We start from the raw sequence: 25,256 nt of genomic DNA, 5'->3' as shown, positions 1-25,256 counted from the left end.
TGCTCTGTATTTAAAATGGGAGGATAGCTACTCAGCCTGCCTGAGGTACCGACAACCCTAAACCTCAGGGGCCCCCTTGGGAGTACCGCACTTACTCCAAATAAGGCGAGCATGAAAGTAACATTTTTAATTTCAGTGTTTATCTAGTACCCCCTAATACTAGTCTTAAATAATTTCTCAAATTCCAGGATCCTCTCTAAATAGCTGTGTCAGTGACAGGCCTCACTCCAAATGCAGGATTGTAACCCATATGTTATGTTCGTCTAGATACAAACAACATCAACTGGCTGACACAGCTGTGAAAAACCTGAAGAAGTTACTCACATACTGTGAAGATGTCTACCTATATTACAAGCTCGCATACGAACACAAATTTTTTGACATTGTAAATGTGCTGCTGAAGGACCCTCAGACTGGCTGCTGTCTGAAGGACATGCTAGCAGGTTAGGTGGATTCAGATGACAGGAGGGTGGTTATTGTGGAGATGTCCTAGGCGCCTATTTTCTGGTACTGAGATGAGGTACTGACAGATGTTTGTGATCAGAGTAGGATAATGCATTGGGGATATTTGTTTTCAAGTTGTAAAACCCCAGGACTGACCATAACCAGTCCTTTGTGAATAGTGGGTAAAGAATGAGAGAATCTTCACAAGGAAATTATTTAAAAGTGATTGTTCATCTATACCACTTATATAGATACTGGTATTAAGATCAAAAGCTCCATCTTCCTGAAGTCTGGCTTCTATTTAGAGATACAGTATTGATTAAAGAATACCTGTGCCTGCAGATTCCAGTTTCAAAGGAATTTAATATTATTTACAGAGTTAAGGAACAGATGATACATTTTCATTTGTTAGAAACTGATCTCTATAATAAAATAGATTTTAAATTCACTGTATGTCATTATTACTGCCAAGGAAATCTTAGCCCTTGTCTGCCTTAAAATAATCTTTATTTGCTGTAATTATTGCTGTGTAGTCACTGCTTTCTGTTCACTCCTCAGATCACTCAGATGGTCCTTTCTTATACTCAGCAGTCTAACAGAGCTTTGATTGAGGTTGCTAATTCCTATTTGAGAGAAATTTAAAACATCTTTTTGTTCTGCCCCTGCTTTTGATTCTCTGGTGGTTTCAAAAAAGACTCCAACCACAAATTTGGTTAAATTGTTTAACAGAAAATATATAATAAAGATCACCCAATCTGTGCTTACAGCCATAACCTGAGTAATAAGCTCAATTACTTCAAATAAATAAGCTCTTCTAGTTACTAATTTGCCCAAGTAAATAAGAGGAAGGCAGCCCTATACATCTGTTGCTCTAGGGTGACACTATTCAGGGCCTGACACATCATTTTTGTCTTAAAGCTTGTTAGGCATTTACTAAGCTTTGTAAGTATACAGAGAACTCTAGTCCCAAGAGCTGGGTTCTGTACCCTCGAAAACTATCTCTTGGGAGTTAACACAAAATTTAAGTCCTCACAATAGTGATTTTATTAAATTAGTTGCTTTTATAAAACATTGCAGATGTCATAATTGTTAACATAACAATTTACCAAACTGTAGTCAACTGGTGCAGTTTGCTGAGCATGTTTTATAAAGGAAAGGAAATGCCAAAACCCTGTTAAAAGTTATTCCACTGCAGCCTAAGAGAACAAAGGAGAATTGTCACTTAAATCAGGGAAATAAAACAGGTAAAGAGCTTCCCTCCCCCATCTGAAGCACTCCATCCGTAGAACAGTCTGATAAATAGGAACTAGACAGTCTATGCATTCGAGAGATTCCACAAGTTGTAATGCAGTGCAATAATGGAGAGGTTTACCTTCTTCAGCTTCAAAGTTGGAGGGTCTGGTCATTTAATTTTTAAATACCAAGCTAGTGCTTTTCAGCTGTTGTATCTTCACTCTGAGATAAGCAGTCTTCTTCACAATGTATTTTTTTTAATATCCTCACGCTTAATTTTAAGACAAAGCAATTTTAATACTAGGTGCATACCACATGCCCTTGCCGCAAACTGCTTTTCTTGACAAGTTATGAAGTAGTTCAAGGAGGTATGGTTAAGGCTGTATTACTGAATGGTGCTGGTAAATACTACACAATTTTTGTCATGTTGCAACCTTTGTTTCCAATTCAGTGACTGCTGCTATGGAATCAGAGAGCAACAATGACAACATTATTAGGTTTTTGTGGTTTTTTTTTTTTTTTTTCTTTTTTAAACTATGATTTAGTAGCGACTGAGGTTCCCAATTTTAACCCCTTGGCAGCAAGATCCAAGTTCCCTCATTCGCACATTAGCACCTAAGTGTCAAGGGGTTAAATAACCAGCACAAAAGATACTGCACTTCTGATTGTAGCATTTGGCAGAACTGAAAGGAAAGGAAGTTGTGCTACATGTTGAAGGGATTGTGGGCAACAGAAAGAAGACACCAGGAGAAGAGAAAATGTCACATGAAGTCTTCATAGTCTTGTACATATCCTCCATCATAGCCACCGTAATCTGCCAGATCGTCTTTCATGGTAGCCTTTAATCCCCCTCCAGGGACCACACCTTTCTTCTTCTTTTTGGCTTTGCTTTGCTAAAGACAAAAGAGAGTGAATTTATGAGCCTACCTACTGGGAGTATCTTTTCTGGTACAGAAACCCTCAGATACCAAACAAAGCCTCTGGTACCAAAAAGCTTTAGTTCTCAAAAGGAGATCCCAGACCCTAACCCTGGGCAATTTCTATTAATTCCCAAAAGAAAACCATGAACGTGTCTGTAAACAAGAGGATGGTAAAGGCACTCACTCCTGCTCTGTTCCAACTTAAAGTTTTAGTTCAGGCTCCTACTACACTTGTTCAGAATATTATGCCTACATCCCCGTCCTCCTGGAATATGCATTTCCTCCACATGCTCGTTCTTACCTTTTCTTGCTTTTGTTTTTCACTGCAAAGCACAGTCAATGAATTGGTAATCTTTTTCAAGTCATCAATTTCCACTAAGGGGAAAAAAAAAGAATACCACATCTAATTTGGCCATGATTAACTTCAGTAACTTTGGAAAGCCTATGAATTTGTCCTGTTAAACGTAGGACGGTAAAGAATCATTCAGTCTATGGTTAGGCCCACAAATCAGAACTACTTAAATTTCTTTATAATAACCTGTAATAACCAAGACACCATTGTTCAAAGAGAAAGGAAAAATGTCTTCAGAGCTCATAGTGCTCCCTACCATACTTCCTTACTCAATCTATGCACATGAATTGGGGGTGGGGGAACCATATAGAAGATTACCATGCCTTTTCACAACAAGTCCTCAAATGCGCAGTAAGGAGTGGCTAAATGAACGTGGAATGATTCTTAAAACTACAAATGACAACTCTCCACCCCTTGGAGTCTCCATTTTCAACCAGAGGAACTAGAATGAAAACAGTAGGCGCCTCAGAGACCTTAGTGTCCCACTGCAGACAAGCCTGTTTACAGGACAACACATCCTTCCATCCTTAGAGAAACAGCAAGCTGGAAACAGATACCAGTTTTCAGCTACCAAAAAAGTGTTTCAGTTTTCATTTGAGAGCACCTTCAAAAATAGGGGGGAAAAAAGTACATGCAAATAAAATACCAACCATGGGTACAGCACTGATCAAGTTCAGAACCTCCAGTGTGGTAAAGACTTCTCAAGGAAAACCCAGTTTCAAGTTCACTGTGTAGAATTCCTTTTTCTCAATCCCAACAGCAGCAAATACCAGCAAAAACAGTCCTTTCCACACTAGTGTCACTCCACCCCTGGTTTTTAACTCCCACACACCCTGCCTCTTAAATGTAGGACTTTCAGGGCATGGCACCATACCAATGGACCAAAACAATAGGGACCAGCTCTGTTGAGCAACTTAAACCAAGTCACAGGATTCCTTGTTTGTAAAAGGAAAAGACATTTGCTGTGGTCTCCCTCAGGTCTAAAATTCCATACGCTCAGGGATCATTTTCCCCAAAAGATACTTCCTTAGTCCCTTTAAGATATAATTAGATAAAAGAAGAAGCTAGTATTTTGTTAGCTGCTGGGTCGGCAAAGCTCAGATGTCCCTTTTGGGAAGCCATTTTAAAAACATGAAGAGGGCCGCCTCAAAAAACAAAATCACTCATGCTTTTTGCAGAACATTCCCAAGGTAACTTCTAAAAATCAATCCTACATTTATTATAGAATGCGAAAAAATAGTCAACCTCCATCCTCCTGAGTATGATGTGCCCTTCCTAAAATCCACCCACAAAGATAGAGATTAGAATTACTTACATGAAATACACACATCTCGAACTAAGGCTTCCAAAAAACTGGCATAATATAGTGACTTTTCATATTGTGTAATTTTATCTTTTAGTAACTTTCCAAACTCTGTGAAGTCATCTCTTGAAGATGGGTTCATTGCATCTATTCCATAAACAGTATTATTAACACCTGCAGGAGAAGAGGAAGCACTAAAAATATCAGAAAGGGGTTTTTTTCACATTTATAAACCAACTAGATAGCTGAACTACCCTGTCACTTCATGCTAAAGCACAGGTTCTTAACATAGGTCCACTGAAGTCCTTGGACAGTGATCAGGAGGTATGTGAATTTGGATCAGAAAAAAATTTATAGCTTTATTTTCACTAACCTCTAATGTAGCATTTCCTTTCATTTTGATTATAGGCAACGATTCACAGTGATATTAGCAAAACTTGTTACCATTAAAAGATCAGGTATTTTCATATCACATTACAGGTGCAGTTATCCTGAAATAATGTTTTCAAATTATATTACTTAATTAGATCCGACACTGGCTCTTAGTTAATGCATTAATAAAGAAGCACATTCTTACTGTATCTCAAGTTATTTTAATATTTTGATACCTATTTCAGTAGGCTTCCTCACTAAGTAAAACCCTATGTATTTTGTTTTATGCATTTAAAAACATTTTAAGAACAGACCCATAGTCTTCAGCAGACCACCAAAGGAGTCCTTGGCACAAAAGGGATGTTCTTAAAGCATAGGTCTAAGAAGAGCGCACAGGAAAGTGCAGAGAGAAGGAAAATGCAAAAAAAAATTAAAGATGGTTCCTGTGAAAGTATCAGCTAACTAACTCCAGAGGCAAAGCAGGGGTAAACCATGTATTAAAACCCAAAGGAAAAATAAATCTGGCCTAAGAGAATTCTAGGCTAAGAGACAGTATATTCTAGATCCTCCTCAACAGTAAAGCGAATTAGTTATTAACAATATCAATGATTCAGTATTTCAGCATGAGAAACACAACATTAAAACCCTATTAACCAAATGATGCCTGTATGAATGCATACTTTTGCCTTTTAATCTATAATTGTGGTCCCATATTAGAATTTATGGGTACCAGGTAAACTCTTCTCTTTAATAAACATATGGGTGGCCTATTACCATCCTATGAAGACACTGGATAATAGCTGCATGCCCTCTGTAATGAGATGAGTGCAGTTAAAACATGCCAAGCACACACCAGAATACAGGAGCATCACAGCCACTCCTCAGAGATTGCCGGCAACTCATGGAGAGAAAAATCACACCTCCAGCAGAAAGGAGAAGGATCATTATAGCCTGCTTGATCCAGTTTTAAAAAGAGGAAGGGGGGGGTAAAAATCAAGATAACTATATCCTTCTTAGCTCTAGGTTTCAATTTCAAAGTTATTTAATGTTTCAACATGATCTTCTACTCTGAAAAGTACTCAGTAGGTAACAACAATGAGCTTAAACAAAATGAGAGCTTTTATCTGTTTCTTTGGCCATGTTTCTTACTTTACCTTTTACCCCTAGCACTCTGAACTCAATGGGCACAAGACCCTAAAGTATCTTTTATCTCATGTACCAACCACAGCTGCAAGGGTGGCACAAAGAAATGGAAACCCTCCAAAAACAGGGCATGGTGAGTGTCAAGAAGGGTCACAGAAAGAAATGACTCTGAGCAAAGGCACAGCCCCATAGTCAGTTCGAAATTTAAACCTCAAAGTACAAGCCTCACATTTCATCCAAATTTCATCCAGTTGATAAATATATTTAAAGCAGTAGTATACTCTATTTGGATCTAATGACTTATCTTAATAATCTTTTACTTGATACTCAAAACAATTTTTCAAAAATCTGAACATGTATCTCACTCTACCTTAAGCAATGAAATCTCAAATATAAACATTAAAAACTACTTTCTAATATCTGGGCGCCTGGGTGGCTCAGTGGGTTAAAGCCTCTCCTTTCGGCTCAGGTCATGATCCCAGGGTCCTGGGATCAAGCCCCACATCAGGCTCTCTGCTCGGCAGGGAGCCTGCTTCTCCGTCTCTCTCTGCCTACTTGTGATCTCTGTCTGTCAAATAAATAAATAAAATCTTAAAAAAAAAAAAAACTACTTTCTAATATCTAAGCCAATATTATTATTTCAAAAAAGGATATACTTTCTAAATTTTAGTATTTGGTAACATTTCCACAGTATTCACCTGGAACTTCAATACTTCACTGTAATCACCAGCACTTACCAAAAGTTTCTTTTGCTAATTCAAGGTCTGATTCTTCCTGTAATTTCTTTAGTCGCAGTTTATCTGCTAATTGTTCTTCTGGTGTTAGCACTTTAGGTTCTTCAGGTTCTTCTAACTAAAATTAAGACAGAAAGGAAGTTTTAAAACAGCAGGCATTATGATGGACCAGTACACTTTTGTATTCTGTGAATTTTTTTTATAAACACATAAATAATAGCAAACATATGTGTTATAATGTGTTTACTGTATTTCAGGCATCCTTCTAGACACTTTAGATATTTCTTTTTAAGATTTATTTATTTGAGGGTGCCTGGGTGGCTCAGTGGGTTAAAGCCTCTGCCTTCAGCTCAGGTGATGATCCCAAGGTCCATGGATTGAGCCCCACATGGGGGGGGGGGGTCTCTGCTCAGCAGGGAGCCTGGTTCCCACTCTCTCTCTCTCTCTGCCTGCCTCTCTGCCCACTTGTGATCTCTGTCAAATAAATAAATAAAATCTTTTTAAAAAGATTTTATTTATTTGAGAAAGAACAAGCAAGCACGAGGGGCAAAGGGAGAATCTCAAGCAGACTCCATGACGAGTGAGAGCCTGACATGGGGCTCAATCCCACGACTCTGAGATCACGACCTGAGCTGAAACCAAAAGACGGATGCTTAGCAACTGTGCCACCCAAGCACCCCAATACTTTAGATATTCTTATCCTGATTTTACATGAAATAAAATACTAGGTGCAGAGAGGTTAAGCAACCTGTCCATAGTAACAGAAGGTTAACACAGCTGGTAATGTGAGAGAATGGGTTTATTTCCAAAATAGCCTTTTGAAAAAATATGGAATTGAGACTATAGAAAAGGGAAAGACTGCACTTTCATATTCTTCTGCTAAAGACCACATTTTGAAACAACCTTTCTAGGGCAACTTGGAAATATGTATGAAGTCTTAAAATACTTTTATATGACTTATATGGAATCAAATCCACTTCTAGTTATTTATCTTAAGAAACCAAAGATGCACACAAACATTTAGCCACAAGGAGGTCCAATGGAGCATTACTTATAATTTCAAATACATGTAGAGACAACCCAGATGTTCAACAACAGAAAAGTTAAATAAAGTATAGCACATCCATATGACAGATGACCCCTTGAATAACACAGGCTTGAACTGCATGGGTCCAATTAGTCACAAATTTTTTTTTAGTAAGTATAGCATATTAAATGCATTTTCTCTTTATGATTTTTTAAAAAGATTTATTTATTTATTTGAGAGAGAGAACAAGCAGGAGGGGCAGGAGAGAGAATCTGAAGTACACTCAGTGCTCAGTGTGGAGCCCGACAGGGGGCTGGATCTCATAACCCTGAGATCCTGACCTGAGCTGAAACCAAGAGTCCAGTCAGACACTTAACCAACTACACCACCCAGATGCCCCCTCTTTATGATGTAGTAACATCTTCTCCCCTCTAGTTTACTTTATTGTAAGAATACAGTACATAACCACAAAATTATGTGCTATTTACGTCAACAGTAAGCTATTAGTAGTTAAGTTTTGGGGGGGTCAAAAGTTGTATGTGGATTTTCAACTGTGCAGGGAGTCAGCACCCTTAACCCTCATATTGTTTGTTCAAAGGTCAACTGTACCATGCAGACATTAAAAAATGTTCTTTTTTCAATCAATCATAAAAAGAATTTATCTTTTCATATTGTTACTATTATAAAAGGGAGATTATCTGGCGCCTGGGTGGCTCAGCTGGTTAAGTGTCTGCCTTCATCTCAGGTGGGATGAGTTCCCTGTCCGGCTCCCCACTCAGTGGGGAGTCTTTCTCCCTCTTCCTCTGCTTCTCCCCTCTGCTCGTGTGCTTTCTCTCACATAAATGAATAAAATCTTTAAAAAAAAAGTAACATATTATCATTTATTAACAAATTAAACACAGACAATAGAACTTATTGCTTATTTCCCAGTCCTAGTCCTCTGAGATGCTAGTTAATGGTTTGGTGAATATCATTTCTTTATACTATGATGTTTCCTAAAACAAATGCATTTTACTATGAGGGAAAATCTGTGACAGTATTTACTGAAGTGGGAACAGAGCAGAGGGAGCTTGTGCCATTTGTGGTCATCCATGTCCGTGCAGTTTACAAAATTCTGATTCAGAAGTCCACTTCTTTAATACACAGGATTTTGTTTCTCATGAAGAAGATGAAATAAGAAACGTCATTATACCAAGGTAAAGAAATCTCACACTATTTCTCGGAAATTTCGTGACTTAACCATCTTCATACATCTGGACATCATTAAGTATTTCCTGCATCAAAACTGAACATATCTTTTTTTTTTTTTTAAGATTTTATTTATTTATTTGACAGAGAGAGATCACAGTAGACAGAGAGGCAGGCAGAGAGAGAGAGGGAAGCAGGCTCCCTGCGAGCAGAGAGCCGGATGCAGGACTCGATCCCAGGACCCCGAGATCATAACCTGAGCCGAAGGCAGCGGCTCAACCCACTGAGCCACCCAGGTGCCCCAAAACTGAACATATCTTAACTCAATACTTGACCTAAGACAAACTATCTAAGGTTCCTTTATGTTGGAGACTAATACCAAGATACAAAAAAGAAGTATAGGGATGCCTGGGTGGCTCTGTCGGTTAAGTCACCGCCTACGGCTCAGGTCATGACCGCGGGGTCCTGGGATCGAGTCCTGCATTGGGCTCCTAGCTCAGCATGGAAGCCTGCTTCACTCTCTACCTCTGCCAATGTTTGCGCTCTCTCTCTCCCTCTATCTGACAAATAAATAAATAAAATATTTTCAAAAAAAGTATAAATCTTAATTTCAATGACCAAGAAAGACCTAATCAAGATGGCTTCTTAGACTGAGTTATAAGATTCTATTTCTTGTTCTGATCATAGAAACACACCTGTGGATATATTTAGATACACAAATACAAATTATTAAAAAGTACCTAAAATGTTCCTAACTGGGGGATACAGGCACTCTCATACACTGTCACTGGCAAATGCAAACTGGTACAATGCCATACAGAGGGCAATCTGGGAACATTTATCAAGACCACAAGTATGATTTGCCCTTTGACCAAGCAATCTCTCATTTGGGAATTTATCCTGCAAATGTGACTACACCCATCAGAAATGACAAACACATATGGTTATTCATGGAAGTACTGTTAATCAAGTAAAGGACTAGGAGGGAAAAAATCTAGCTGTCCCATCACTTAAAGACTGGTCAAATAAAATATGGTGCATTGAGGCAATGGAATACCATACAGCTACCAAATAAAAAAAAAAAAAGGATGAATAAACCAAAAACTAATAAAAATGGTTTCTTATAGGAAGTCAGGGAACAGGATGAAGAGGATAGAATAAGAATGGATGTCTGAGGGGCGCCTGGGTGGCTCAGTGGATTGGGCCGCTGCCTTCGGCTCGGGTCATGATCTCAGGGTCCTGGGATCGAGTCCCGCGTCGGGCTCTCTGCTCAGCGGGGAGCCTGCTTCCTCCTCTCTCTCTGCCTGCCTCTCTGCCTACTTGTGATCTCTGTCTGTCAAATAAATAAATAAAATCTTTAAAAAAAAAAAAAAAAAAAGAATGGATGTCTGAGGCTTTTCTAAGTGTACCATTTCGGTATAGTTTTAACTTCTGAACACATTTCATGTTTAAAGGATAAAGTTAAATTAAAAAGAAAAGAAAACCTTAAAAAGAGAAACAAAATGACTCTAAAATGTGTATCAAAATATACAGGGAAAATAATACTAATGACTTTAGAACCCAGGACCTAATTCTACATCCTTAGTAGGAAATATTCCAAGCCCAAAAGAACTGCAAGGAAATCCTAAACTTGATTCAGTAGCTTTACCTTGTTAGTATTACTAGTATTGTAGAAAAGCTAATAAAAATTATGTTAACCTTTTCAGAAACCAGTATTTTCAGAATAAGAGAAAACATCAATATGAACTAATGCTTATACACAACACACACACACACACACACACTCTCATGTACATTTATTAATTTCCTAGCTTCACCCATAAGAAAGGGTCTAGAAAGCAAGGCCACCTCAGTGAGTCCTACTAGCAACTAGATTTGGCCACTTAATATCATTCCCAACTAAAAAGAACCATAAAAGTAGTAACTGATTCCAGGCCTAAAGAAGAGAGTTTACCAGGTGAGCCCAACACTTCTTACTGTCAGAAAGAAAGGAAGTTTTCAAAGATTCTGTCAAAAAGATAACGTTTCAACAACTTAAAGGCTTTCCTACTGGCTAAAGCTGGGACAATTTGAACATCAAAAAAATAATTACTATATCTGAGTAAAACAATGAATTTATAAAAAACCTATAGATCCACAATTTATTTTTATTTTTAAAAAGATTATTTATTTATTTATTTATTTGACAGATCACAAGTAGGCAGAGAGGGAGGCAGAGAGAGAGGAGGAAGCAGGCTCTCTGCTCAGGACCCTGGGTAGATCCACAAATTTACTCAAAAAGAAACTTGACAGGCGCCTGGGTGGCTCAGTTGGTTAAATGAACGCCTTCAGCTCAGGTCATGATCCTAGAGTCCTGGGATCAAGTCCCACATCGGGCTTCCTGCTCAGCAGGGAGTCTGCTTCTTCTCCCACTTACCTCTTCTCTCATTCTCTCTCCCTTTCTCCCTCTCAAATAAATAAATAAAATCTTAAAAAAAAGAAGAAGAAAAAGAAGAAGAAACCCACAAAAATCCCTCATTTTTCACCATCTGAAGTATTTTTACACACCCTCCTTAGTCTGAAAAATTGGTAATTAAAACAATTACGCTTTTACTCTTCCAGCAAAAACCATATCCAAAGTAACCAAACAACACGGTTTCTTACTTTTTCCTTCTTCGGGGAAGTGGGGGGAAAGCCAGCCAGTAATAAATGGAAGAGAAATCATAGGATGAGAAAAATCACTATTCTGCAATCCCTAATAACACTAGGCAACAATCATCACTAATACTAAACAAATGGGTGAGGGGCTAACGTCAAACTGGATTACTTGCAAGAATATGTAAGTTTATAACAGAAGGATGTTACCACCTTAACAGAGTGATCAATTTTAGCATCGCTAATAATAGGACAGACATTATGTGACTCCTGGTGTGATGTGATGCAATATGAAGCACACAGCATGACCTCTCAAGGATTCCAACTAAAAATGTTTAATCTGAATCCAATTCAACATTTAGACTTACCTGCCAAGTTACAGGAAACTGACTATAATTAGACTATAAGCAATCAGACAAATCAAGAAGGTGGGATGTTTTATAAGACAACTGGGCTCCTCTCTTCAATAAGGCAATGTCATTTTAAAGAGAGAGAGACATTCCAGAGAGTTAGGATGTGTCATGTAATGCAAGGTCCTTGTCTGAACAAACCATACATAAAAGACATTTGGGGACAATCAGAAAAATGTATACAAACTGAATACTAGATGATGTTAAAAAATTACAGTTCATTTTATTAGGTATGTAATCATGTGAGAAATAGCTTTGCTCTTTCAGAGATGCATACTAAAGTAGTTCAAGATAAAATGCAAAATGTCTGTTCCATACTTGATTACATTTTTTAAAAGAGATTTTATTTATTTGACAGAGTGAGACACAGCAAGGGAGGGAACACAAGAAGGGGGAGTGGAAGAGGGAGAAGCAGGCTTCCTACCAAGTAAGGAGCCCGATGCGGGGCTCAATCCCAGGACCCTGGGATCATGACCCAAGCTGAAGGCAGACACCCAATGACTGAGCCACCCAGATGCCCCTTGATTACATTTTAATAACAAAAAGAGTTCATGAGGCAAATATGGCAAATATCAGCAACTGTTAAACTTAGGTGACACATACGATTATTCACTTTCTCTATTTCTATGTTTGAAATTTTTCTGAATGAAAAGCCAAGAAAAAAATAAAAAACTCTATAATCTGATATGAAAAGATTAAATACATTAAATGATACATTAAATAAAGTAAGGTGAAAACTATAAAAATTTTAAAAAACTTAAGAAAAGCACAGAATAATGGGGTGGCTGGGTGATGGGCACTGGGGATGGAATGTCCTATAGTGAGCACTGTGAAATGTGTTAAGACTGATGAATCAGGTGGTGCCTGGGTGGCTCAGTGGGTTAAGCCCCTGCCTTCGGCTCAGGTCATGATCTCAGGGTCCTGGGATCGAGCCCTGCGTCGGGCTCTCTGCTGAGCGGGGAGCCTGCTTCCTCCTTCCTCCTCTCTCTCTGCCTGCTTGTGATCTCTCTCTTTCAAATAAATAAATAAAATCTTTAAAAAAAAAAAAAAAAAAAGACTGATGAATCAGACCTGTACCCCTGGAACAAAGCAAGTAATAAGAATATATAGGAATATCCAAATACATAAAGATACCTCAGTGATGTAAGAAACCGGTAATTCACTTAAGGGATAGAGGGAGAAAAATAGGATAAATAAATAAAGATTGGGAGTTGTTCTTACCATTGTTTTTTTAACCATGTAAATGTATTTTCTATTTAAAAAATTAATATATCCTCTAAATAATCAGTAACAAAAACACCATATGGTACATGGCAGAGAAATGGATACATTCTGTATTTCACTCAATATGTACACAACAAATAAAGACTAATTACAACTAGTAAGAACTGACTGTGGTACACAATCATGACTGTCCCAAATGTTTGTGCAAACTTAAAAAGCATTCTAATATATAAAACTTCTGGGTTAGCTTTTTGCAAAACCCACAAATTCAGTTTGGGGATTCACTTACCTGACAGTGTCCATTAACAGTCTTTACTAAGCCCTTCAGATTGCCAGGTAATATTTGCTGTCTGTTAAGACACTGTACCACTACTGATGTGAGAATTCTGTATTGCAGGAAATGAATGGTACTTACCCTCTTTTTAATTTCTTCTTGCCTTTTCTTCTGTTGCCGTTCTTTCTCTTTTATTTTCTCTGCTATTTTTTTCTTTTCTGAAACTTTTACTTCTGAAAGAAATGTTTTAATCAGTTACCCTGAATATTTTCCAGTTTATGGATGAGACAGACATATAACAGTTGTATACTTCAAGAGACCAACTTCTCCCAGTTCGTGATTTACAGGCAAATAAGAATGGGAAAGTTCTGGGACTCTTCCTTTCTCCTCTCTGATCTAATCCCTAAGGCCCAAACACCTTCCTTCATATTTCTCCAGCACTTTCAGCAGGATTTAGATCATTAAAATATGAGGCCACACCCTCTACTCTTTCCTAACAGCAGCACTCAAACAGAAAGCAGCAGGCAGGATCCAATCTGATTATGATTTGAGGGAGAGAAGAAATGGGAGAAGAGAATAAAGGGAGAACAGAAGGATGTTTGGGTTTCTTAACACCAAAATTTTCAGTTTTGTGACCATTCCATCGTGTATCTTAATATAAGCACTAAACGCTCACCAAGATTGAAAACCAAAAATGAAGGAACCCCAGTGGCTCACCTGGTTTTACTTCTGCTTCCTCTTTTTTTTCATCATCATCATCATCCCAGTTATCCTAAAGAAAAGGACCTCTATTAATAATTCTCGCATGTTTACTTTTTTCCGTGTGCACCTTATTATCAACTTTTCTAACTCCACGGAAACAAGCTTATTAGAATTTTTTTTGGTATTGCATTAAAATTATAAATTAATGTCGGAAGAACAGACATCATGATGCTGAGCTACCCTAGCCAAGGAAAAGGTCTGTCTTTCCATTTGTTCAAGTTTACTTGTTTTAAAGTTTCTCTCTTAGGGGTGCGTGGAAGGGTCATGATCCCAGGGTCAAGCTCTGGGTCAGCAGGCTCCCTGCTCAGTGGGGAGCCTCCTTCTCCCTCTCCCCACTCCCTTGCCCATGCTTTCTGTCTCAAATAAATAAATCTTTAAAAAAAATAAAGTTTCTCTCTCAGAAGATTTGTGAATTTCTCTTTAGGTACATTCTTAAGAATTTCTGCGTTCCTACTGTAAATACGGGTTTTTTCCCGTTATGTCCTCTAACTGGTTATTATTTGTATATATGATTGACTTTTATATGTTAATTTTATATTTGAATTTTTAAAAATTCATTTATCACTTTTCATTGATTCCCCTAGGGTTTTCCAAGTGTACCACATATCATCTGCAAATGAGAATAGCTTTACTTCTTTACCAGTTCTTTTTTTTAAAGACATTTATTTATTAGAGAGAGAGAGAGCAGGGGTAGGGGGGAGAGAAAGAGTCTCAAGCAGACTCCCACTGAGCACAGAGCCTAAAGCCCCAGATTGCATGACCCAGAGATCATAAGCTGAGCTGTAACAAGACTTTGACACTCAACCGACTGGGCCACCCAGATGTTCTACTTCTTTACCAATTCTTATGCCTCCACAACTGATTTCTCCAATTATACTCACTAAACCTCTTGTACACTGTGAATGGTAGCAGCGATAATGATGATTACCTTCTTCTCTTACGGAAATACCTCTAGTGTTTCCCCACGAAGTGTATGCACCCCACTGTATTTATGCAGTAAATTACATTTATCAATCTTTTCTTGCCTGTGGATTTCAAGCCAGCTTCTTCTAGAATATATACACTTTTATTGTTTTTCAACAAGATCTCTGGTCCATGTGGAGTTTTTTCTCTTGTGTGGTATGAAGTATGGATCTTATCTATTTCCAAATGGTTACCCAACTGTCACAGCTTCGGTTATTAAAAAGTCCACCTGAAGGTGCCTAGGTGGCTCGGTGGGTTAAGCCTTTGGCTCAGGTCATGGTCTCAGGGTCCTGGTATTGGGCCCCACATCGGGTTCTCTGCTTGGCAGGGAGCCTGCTTCCCCCTCTCTCTCTGCCTACTTGTGATCTCTCTGTCAAATTAATAAATAAAATCTTAAAAAAAAAAAAAAAAAGAAGTCCACCCAAGTCCAGTGATTTGCCATGTAGTAAATTTTCACAGGTACTTGGTCTATTTCTGCTTTCTATCCCATCCGGCTATTTTCTCTTCATGCCCCAATAACATACTGCTTCCCTTACTATAATTATAGTATGTTTTTATATAGGCCAGGGCTAGTCCCTCCCTTATAGATTCTCAGGCTTTTTAGTATTTTCCTAGCCATTCTTGCATATTTGTTTTTCCGTATTAACTTTTGTATCATCTTGTCTAATTCTATAAAAAACCTTCCCTGTTAACAAAATACAAGATAACCAAGCCAGAACTACTTCTCTTAAAGTAATTTGCAGCTGTTTTAAATAAAAAACTGAAAGGACTTTATATTTCTTACTTTCTCAAATGCAGTGGTTCCGGGTGCCTGGGTTAAAGCCTCTGCCTTTGACTCAGGTCATGATCCTAGGGTCCTGGGATCGAGCCCCGCATCGGGCTGTCTGCTCAGTGGGAAGCCTGCTTCCCTCCCTCCCTCTCTCTGCCTGCCTCTCTGCCTACTTGTGATCTCTGTCAAATAAATAAATAAAATCTTAAAAAAAAAATCAAATCAAATGCAGTGTTCAATTATTTCAAGTATTCCATTCAACACAACCCTGATTAATGAATTAAATCCATATAATATTTAAACCCAATATTTAAAAGCAGTCAAGAGCTAATCAATAGCTTCTTGAACCCACTCCCTAACTTGGGTGGGACACTTTAAGGTGGATCTATAGTCTTGTCTTTTCTACACCTAACAGAGCCCCTAAATATAAACTGATTACCAAACAATTTTCCAAAGGCTCCACAGATTTTGAATGCTTAAATTTAATAGGGGCAGACACAGCCTTGTATTTAGATAGGGCTTTCATCTACAGGTAGCCTGGCCACTGTCTCAGCAACTACCATTTGAATGTAAATGACATGCCATTTGAAGCTGAACCACAGGATTGCAGATGCAAAGCAAGAGGCCCTGATGTGACTGGAGGATATAGAGGGTGACTAATGTGCGCCTATGACACCAAGCTTGTGTTTTATAACAAGACAGGTCATAATCTGAGTCAGTCTAGGTATTTAAACTAACCAAGCCTTGATTTTAATAAAAATCCACCAAAGAACTAAAAAATCCCAGTTAAGACTGCCATGTGTTCTACAAGCAGAGTAGAAAGAAATTTATAGAAAAGTAAAATATTCTGGGGTGCCTGGGGGCTCAGTTGGTTAAGAGTTTGCCTTTGGGGGCGCCTGGGTGGCTCAGTGGATTAAGCCGCTGCCTTCGGCTCAGGTCATGATCTCAGGGTCCTGGGATCGAGTCCCGCATTGGGCTCTCTGCTCAGCATGGAGCTTGCTTCCCTCTCTCTCTCTCTCTGGCTGCCTCTCTGTCTACTTGTGATTTCTCTCTGTCAAATAAATAAATCTAAAAAAAAAAAAAAAAAAAGAGTTTGCCTTTGGCTCACGTCATGATCCTAGGGTCCTGGGATAGAGTCCTGCATCAGGCTCAGTTAGTCAGTGGAGATTGTGCTTCTCCCTCTACCTGTCACTCCCCCTGCTTGTGTTCTCTCTCTCTGACAATAAATAAAATCTTTAAAAAAAATTAAAAAAAAAATTTTTCATAATCACCTTACCCTGGCAATTTAACTTACAGTTCAAGGTTAACAGACTGAAAGCAAACCTTCTTGTACTGTTTGGACATCTAAGATACATCAGTTAGAAATTAGACAGCAAATGTTTATATAATTTCACTGGTTTGCTTAAGTGCTTGTTATCAAACACCACAGTACAAAAGTAACCCTAGAGCTAAAAATAAAAATTAACCACCAAGAGTTTTTTTGTTGTTTTAATCTTCACAGAATATAGAAAACTGGGTCTGAGTGGGTCTTCAGACAGGAAGACCATTTGCTGACTTCAAAGAGGTACATACTCACCTCTCTCTACTAATAACAGTGATGATGATGATGATGATGATAAAGCATTTATCAAGTGCTTACTTTTCACCAGGTACTGTGCAAAGGGCCTTACCTGTAGTAACAGTTAACCCTAACAAAAGTTCTGTAAATAAGGTAGTGCTATCCCTTTTTATAGATAAGAATATTAAGGCCCTGAGACAGCTATTCCAAAATCTTAGTGAAATATAATGAAGGATGAAAGAACCAAAACAAACCAACCAACCCCCCAAAAAATTTAGGAACCACTTCTAAATGGATATAGAGGGTGACTAATGTGCGCCTATGACATTAAAGTGTCATAGAAACATAACTTCTTACCTGAGCCCTGAAAAGCATACAATAACTATCTGAGATTTAGGTCTCTCCCCCACCAAAATGTGTTCTTTCAATCAGTTCTGGAATAAGTCCCCCTGGAACTGCAGGAAAGCTCATCAAAGAGAAGGGTATGGCATATGGTATCATGCCCAGCTACAATTCTATCAGTTACCTACCTCAAATTGCCTGTGATGATTTTCTACTAATTTTAAGAGACTAGTCCAGCAGCCTCTGGTAGTAGGGGGCCAAGAGGGGTAAAGTATGGCTAAAAATGAGTAGCTCCATCCTCGGACATCCAAAAATGGAGAAGCAGATACATCAGGGGAGCATTTCTCAGTTCCCTCCGCCAGTAAAACATTACCCCCACCAATATCACTGCTCCCTCATATCTCATTTATACCAACTCTATCTCTATATACCACACCTTCATCCCTGTTCCTGGTTTCCCCATCAAAGCATAAACCTTATTCCAGATGTTCAAGTTAAACTGTCCCATCAGTGTAGACATAATGAGGCTACCCGGGATTCTACCGCAGAATGGATTTTAGAAGCTAAAGCAGTGGTTCCTACAGAGTCCTGGGAACAGCTATGGCACCTGCTTCTACATTCATAAAAGAACCATGAAAGCAAGCCTTGCCTGTCACCCTGACCCCAGAGTACTCAAATCTGCCCTAAAGTTTCTACCACACCGTGGACAGTCCCTAAAGAAGGGAGCATAATGATGTTAACAAAAAGACTAGTCACCCTTCCAAAGAGAGTAATCCCAAAAGCAGGTTAGGCAGTTTTCCCCATGAATTTAAAGTTTTTGTTTTCTTAGTTATAAAATTTGCCAAGTGCCCAAAAAGTACATGTAAGGTAGAATGTCGAAATCTGCTCAATTTTCTATAAACACTAAGACTTTGTAAATCCTGACAATAACTTCAGATAAAATTCAAAAAAAGTTCTTCGAGAAACAACTAAAATTAACACATTTGAGTAGCAATTAAATCTGTATTTTAGTAAGCTCTAAATGGCTATTTGGCTCCAGAGACTACCTGTAAATAACCAAGTGAATTCCTTACCCAATTATTTTTTGTAGGTTAATAAATCTGCTAAATACAATATTCAATTTGTCTTTAAAACAATCATCCAGGGGCGCCTGGGTGGCTGAGTCGGTTAACGCCTCTGTCTTCGGCTCAGGTCATGATCTCAGGTCCTGGGATAGAGCCCCACATCAGGCTCTCTGCTCAGCAGGGAGCCTGCTTCCTCCTCTCTCTCTCTGCCTGCCCCTCTACCTACTTATGATCATCTCTGTCTGTCAAATAAATAAATTTTTTTAAAAATCTTTAAAAAAAAAAAAAAACAATCATCCAGGTTGCTCTTGTGAAATGGCTAGCTTCCTTAAAACAGAGGCGGTTTATAAACTACTCACCTATACTGTTCTACAATACACATCCAACATCATGTGAGCCATTTCTCCAAAAGAGCTGACTGCTTTTCAAGTTTAAAACCTGCTACCGGGGGCACGTGGGTGACTCAGTCCTTAAGCATCTGCTTTCTGCTCAGGTCATGATCCCAGGGTCCTGGGATAGAACCCCACCCCCCATCATGTCCCTGCTCGGTGGGAAGCCTGCTTCTCCTTCTCCCACTCCTCTAGCTTGTGTTCCCTCTCTCACTGTCTCTCTCTCTCTCTCTAATAAATAAATAAACAAACAAATAAATAAATACAATCTTTAAAACAACAACAAAACCAAAATCTGCTTCCCAACTGAACAGGACTAGAAATGAAAATAAAACAAAAATTTTAAATCCTGCTTTTTAAAAATTCCTTATAATATAGCCAGTAGTTGGCTAATCTGTCATTTTTATAATGTACAACTACAGAATGTCACATGCAGTAAGAGAACACGTTTACGGCTGAAAATGCTTTCCAACTTAAGCAAGATATATTTATAGATCATCAAACAGAAGTAGCTACAAAGGAAGGTAAAATTCTTTTGCCCCACAGCAAGAATCCATTAATTAACACATACTCCTTTACTTTTCTTTAAGTAGTTTGGTTTAGGTAAAGAATAACCTTTTGCAGGAAAAGAGCCTTTCAGTGATGTTCCGTAAGCTGTACTGCCGTGCTCTAAGAGGTCCCAGAACTCTGTAACAGGCTTCTGGCAAGGGTAGACTTTCCAGAGAAGTTCAGTTTTTAGAAGAAGCCCAGGGGTGCCTGGGTGGCTCAGTGGGTTAAGGCCTCTGCCTTTGGCTCAGGTCATGATCCCAGGGTCCTGGGAGGGAGCCCCGCACGAGGCTCTCTGCTCAGCGGGGAGCCTGCTTCCCTGCCTTCTCTCTCTGCCTACTTGTGATCTGTCAAATAAATAAGTAAAAATCTTTTAAAACGTAAAATAAAAGAAGCCCAAATGTTATTCCATCATCTCAGAAATATGTTGGCTTCTGGAAGCCAAGGTACCTGCCTCAATAAATTCTACTTCATTTAATTCAATTCATTACATTTTTAACATCTTACTATGTATTATGGCTCAGCACTCAGTTGAATTCCACCTCAATGCCTACCTGTCTCATATCTGGAACTCTCATTCATCAATTCTACTTTAAATGCTTGGCTAAAGCAAGATCAAGTTACTGAACAATAAACAAATGGCTTATTTATTTTCAGTCATCCAGTATGATAAACACATCAGGTAAATATTTTCCAGTAACAAACATGCTATCTAACTAAAAACTTACTAGTTTATAAAAACTACCAGGGAACTGAAATGATGTAACTGAGATTTACCTCAAAATAATCTGGTTAGGAGAGAACAGTAAGTGGAGAGACAGAAAAAATAAGATCATTCATGGGTTTATTAAACTTCTCTTTACCTCTTTTTATGCTTGGATTTTTTCATAAGAAATTACACACACTTCAAGATACCATTTCCTGGCAAAATACCCACCTTCTGAGTATTTTCCAATAATCTCCCATTTCTCTGAAGTAGAGAGAACAGCTATTTCCAGTTTTTGAAAAAAATGTCCTTACTCTGGTAAATTTAAGCTATTGAGCGGAGAGGATCCTAAAAGATGGCTGAATGGGTAGGATGAGACAGGCAGTTTTCAACTAAGTCCATTCTCAGATCTTTATAAAAAAATTCTATAATAGCATTACAGGAGCAAATGCCAGAGATGTTTGAACACAGCCAGAAGTCTCCTCAAAACAATTCTACACACCTTAAATAAATTCAAGTTTTAATCTGTTCTATATTGAAATGCTCGGAAACTAGTAAAACAGAGTAAAAGTTGTGTTGTCCCCGCTCACAAAGGATAGGTACTCACTGCCTTCTTAGTCAACCCATCCTGCACATCACTCCAGCAATGGGGAAGGAGTGTTGTGATAATATGCTAAGTGAACAATCTGTCCCACTATCTCTGCATAACATCAGGACAGTAAGGAATGTAAAATAAAGCAAATATTAACAGGAGAGTATGTTTGCCAGTTCTCATCTTTCTTTTTTCCTTTTTTTTTTTCTTAAAGGATTTAAGTAATTTCTACAACCAACATGGGGCTCAAACTTACAACCCTAAGTTAAAGAGTTGCATGTTCTGCCCACTAAGCCAGCCAGGGGCCCCTAGTTCTCATCTTTTTTTTTTTTTTTTAAGATTTTATTTATTTATTTGATAGACAGAGATCACAAGTAGGCAGAGAGGCAGGCAGAAAGAGAGGAGGAAGCAGGCTCAGCTCGATCCCAAGACCCTGAGATCATGACCTCAGTCAAAGGCAAGAGGCTTAACCCTCGAGCCACCCAGGTGCCCCAGTTTTCATCTTTTTAACTGGGAAGAAGCATAGGCTTCTCTCCTCATAAATATTAACAATTCTATGGTTTCACCTAAATACAATTCTGTCAATACCAGACACCTATTTGAGAAGTCAAGGGCAGCAAAATGTTATAATGTCTACTGAAAGACAGTAAACTACTGAAGCAAATTACTGTAACAAAGACCTCAGTTTTCTTTTCATTTCTCAGGACATTACAAATGACATTAAATCTATATCATTAAAGGTTAAACACTAGATGATGACATAAACTAAAGAACTTATTCTGTTTCTGCATATTTTACCTTTGAAGACTTTTAAAAAATTCATACACTGTACACTTAAAGGTTATGAGTATTTGAGCTCATGAAAAGTAAGCTTTGTGTCCGCATCCTTAACTAAAGAATTAAGTACTAAAACACTATAATTCAGAAACTTGGTATTATTATCATCCAAAGTGACAAAATTGAACTCTAGATTGGCAATCTTTAAGTAAGCAAAAACTTGCTTGATAACCAAAGTCATCCCATTCTCAGTAAAATTCTGAGTAAATAGCTACTGTGGAGAGAACTTACTACTGAGTAAATAGCCATTATGGAGAGAAGTTAGCTCAGGAAATCACAAAATGTGGCACAAAATAAACCCCCAGATACCAGATCTAACCAGCGTATTTTCCTTTAGCCAGAAAAATTAGTTTCTTTTCAAGACTGCATCTTGAAGAGAGTATTAACATTTATGGAGTGCCTCCCAAGTACTAGGTAATTCTGCTAACGCTAGACATATTAAAATATTTAAAGTGTAAAACAGGGGCACCTGGGTGGCTGAGTGGGTTAAAGCCTCTCCCTTTGGCTCAGGTCATTATCCCAGGGTCCTAGGATCAAGCCCCGAATCGGGATCTCTGCTCAACAGGAAGCCTGCTTCCCACCCCCACTCTGCCTGCCTCTGCCTACTTGTGATCTCTGTCAAGTAAATAAATACAGTCTTTATTTTTTTTCATTTTTTTAAAAAAGATTTTATTTATTTATCTGACAGACAAAGATCACAAGTAGACAGAGCGGCAAGCAGAGAGAGAGGAAGGGAAGCAGGCTCCCTGCTGAGCAGAGAGCCAGACACAGGGCTCGATCCCAGGACCCTGGGATCATGACCTGAGCCGAAGGCAGAGGCTTTAACCCACTGAGCCACCCAGGCGCCCCTAAATACAGTCTTTAAAAATAAATAAATAAAATAAAGTGTAAAACAGGGGCACCTGGGTGGCTGAGTTGGTGTTGGACTCAATTTCGGCTCAGGTCGTGATCTCGGGTTCATGAGATCAAGCCCCACCTCAGGCCCCACACTAGGCGTGGATAGCTTGCTTAAGATTTTCTCTCCCTTCCCCCTAGCCTAAATAAATAAATAAGCAAAACAACCCCGTGAAGTTTTCTCCTATAATGAAAATTTAGATTAGGATACTAAAAGGAAAGATTAAAAAACATGTTTATGACCAAGAACACAGAAAATGTCCAGGCAGTAATATACACCCAGGTCGGTCTGATTGCAAAGCCCAGGAATCAAATTATTCTTTGAATACCATAACCTGGGAATCTTGAAGAAATTCAAAAGAAATAAACGAACATTTCAACTCAGAAATAAGATGGACAAGTTCAGTTTTTCTCCAAGATCCAACTTCAATGTTTATGTAAAAGCAATAAGATACCTGCATAAAAGAAAGAATCTGCACTGAAAGAGTGAGCGGACAAGATGACCTTTATGGTCTCTTAAAACCTGTAAATCTCTTAGTTCCAAGTGTTCAGAATTAAATTTATCAGGACTGGACACCCTTGAGATCCAGTAATCTCTGGCAGGCTACTTCACGGTATCACTTCAGACTACTCCATTCAGACTTCATTTTCTAGTACTTCTTTCCTTATTTCTCTAATATTTTCTTTTCATTTGCTAAAGTATTCCTAATTTCCAGAACAGATGTCCTAATAGCTGCATCCAGTAAGAATACAAAAAGTGAAAGGACAAATTTGAACTGAAGGCTCAAAACATAAAGTCCACTACAATATAAGGAGGTAACTAATATCTTGCAATGAGACTGATACATAGTTCATTCCCATGTTTATACAACATGGAAATGGACCGTCTAAGTATCTTCACAAGAGTACTACTCATTTATTAATCCCAATGTCTGCAAAGCTCACATTATTTCTGAACCTCAAGCTGTTCCATAAATTGGACATCCACCTCATCAGACTCAGAAGAAAAAGGTAAAATCCAAACAAAAGTAGTAATAAGTTCATAGTGATTATCTAGCTTAAATTTTTTCAACCCAAGAAGGACTTAATAGGGTTTCCCAATATGTACTGAAGTGTAGAAGTTAGGAAAGTAAAACGTCCAGTACGCCATTTAAGCCAAGAAAAAACATTTTCTCAATTCATACAAAACTTTATCTGCACAAATATAAAAGATTTTGAGAGCTCTGTTAATAAGAATCTTTTAACATTTTGGTCTTGAAAGGTTTGTTAGCTACTTATAAAAATGAACACACTAATAATACTGTCATCTGAAGCCATTTGATGAGTCCCCAGGAGTCTTCAAAAACAAAACGACAAAGGTAATTCTGGTTCAGATCAACAAGGCACGGGAGAAAAAAACTGGCCCCTTCGTCTACTCCAACCAATATTTTCTTAGGCATCTTTCGTATGTAGACAAATAACTCACTCTGTCAACTGTCCGTTTTCCAGATCACTGTGTGGACTACCTAGGTTTCTGACCACTAGCCGCTGACTATTTTAGTACTCGTTCATCTTTTTACCACAGGGTGGGGATGGGAAGCCTAAAGTTATTTCACTTCACTGCTTCTATTTGTCTTGTGTTTCAAAAAAAAAAAAAAAAGACTGAAATTAAACCACAGTATTTCATTCATCTAACTACTTGAACAAACTCTACAAATGGGCTTTCGGAAAAAAATGAGTTACTGCCCCTAGGGAAGCCTGAGCTCAACAAGACAGGTGGGTTGCAATACTTTCCATATGGGAGAAACCATGGGGCTCAATCCCCAACTTCCCAGATCCTTTTGGCGAGCGCCTCCAGCCCATGAAGTTTGCACGTGGACCGGGCCCTTCCGCGGCTGTCACCTCCCGTCGCCAGTTGGCGGGTGGGATCCAGGCCTGGGTGCAGACCCTTAAAGTAACGCTGGGGCCGGGGCCACCACCGCCCTCGCCAATGAGTCCAAAAGGCCACGCCGCTCGACTCCGGCCTATATGGCCGGCGAGCAGAGGAGAGAAGGGCACCGGGGAACCCTACGCTCGCGTCTGGACCCAGAGCCCGCAGGCCCGGGCGGCGCCCCTGGGCCCAGAGTCCACCCGCCCGCCCGTTGGCGGGCATCCCCGCCCGCGACAGCGCCAGTCCACTCCCGCGCTGCCCGGAGCCCCGGCCCGCACCCACCTTGACGTCCTCGTCCTCGTCCTCGCCTTCCCAGCGGTCCCCGCCGGCAGTGCCGCCGCCCCCCACCTTCCGCACCGGGTCTTCCACGGAGAACGTGTCGGCGTCTACGGAAGAGAGCGAGCCACGTTAGTGCCTGCTTCGGCTTGAGGCCGGCGCCGGCCCAGGCCCTGGCCCCATAACTTCTCCTCACCCCAAGAATCAGAGTCCCCCGCCGCTGCCGCCGCCATCTCGAACCGGGCGTGAGCGTGTGTGAGGGGAGAGCTAGCGAGGAGTTAGCGCGGCGGAGGTGAGTCACTGGCTTTGCTCTCGTTTGCCGGCGCGGGGCAGGCTGGGACCGTGGCTGACTGTGCGCCGCGGCCCAGGCCCCGCCCCCTCAGAGTGCTGC

The 25,256-nt window shown here is 39.4% G+C and overlaps 2 protein-coding genes across 4 annotated transcripts in view; one reads left to right on the top strand and one right to left on the bottom strand.

Annotated features, from left to right (window-relative positions):
• Nucleotides 1–892, top strand: part of SPG11 (SPG11 vesicle trafficking associated, spatacsin) — an 85,176-nt gene extending 84,284 nt beyond the window's left edge. For both annotated transcript variants that reach the window (XM_059372720.1, XM_059372719.1), the window contains one exon: nt 268–892. In XM_059372720.1, the coding sequence (XP_059228703.1) occupies nt 268–448 (181 nt within the window). In that variant the 3' untranslated portion in view covers nt 449–892. The remainder of the gene's footprint in view (nt 1–267) is intronic.
• Nucleotides 893–1,470: 578 nt separating this feature from the next.
• EIF3J (eukaryotic translation initiation factor 3 subunit J) lies at nt 1,471–25,227 on the bottom strand. 2 transcript variants are annotated; one of them, XM_059372722.1, is made up of 8 exons: nt 25,062–25,227; nt 24,872–24,975; nt 13,976–14,030; nt 13,400–13,488; nt 6,505–6,619; nt 4,265–4,426; nt 2,899–2,972; nt 1,471–2,570 (listed from the first exon to the last, which is right to left on the bottom strand). In XM_059372722.1, exons 1-8 carry the CDS (start codon nt 25,096–25,098, stop codon nt 2,439–2,441), a joined length of 768 nt encoding a protein of 255 aa, XP_059228705.1. In that variant the 5' UTR covers nt 25,099–25,227; the 3' UTR covers nt 1,471–2,438. The 2 variants fall into 2 exon arrangements, with proteins under 2 accessions (XP_059228705.1, XP_059228704.1); XM_059372721.1 differs by having other exon boundaries at nt 13,400–13,491; nt 25,062–25,225.
• Nucleotides 25,228–25,256: the final 29 nt, after the last annotated feature.

This window comes from Mustela nigripes, chromosome 13 (assembly GCF_022355385.1).
Source record: "Mustela nigripes isolate SB6536 chromosome 13, MUSNIG.SB6536, whole genome shotgun sequence".
NCBI classification, from domain to species: Eukaryota; Metazoa; Chordata; class Mammalia; order Carnivora; family Mustelidae; genus Mustela; species Mustela nigripes.
The sequence above is the reverse complement of the archived record's forward strand: the minus strand, read 5'-3'. Positions and strand labels throughout refer to the sequence as shown.

What these genes read in the sequence shown, in the direction of transcription:
- EIF3J (XM_059372721.1), bottom strand. Translation starts at nt 25,098, where the DNA reads ATGGCGGCGGCAGCGGCGGGGGACTCTGATTCTTGGG. An exon ending in AAGAAGAAATTAAAAAGAGG is followed by an intron (nt 6,620 to 13,399) that starts GTAAGTACCATT and finishes TCTTAATTTTAG; the next exon opens with TTAGAAGAACCTGAAGAACC. An exon ending in ATTAGCAAAAGAAACTTTTG is followed by an intron (nt 4,427 to 6,504) that starts GTAAGTGCTGGT and finishes CTTCTCCTGCAG; the next exon opens with GTGTTAATAATACTGTTTAT.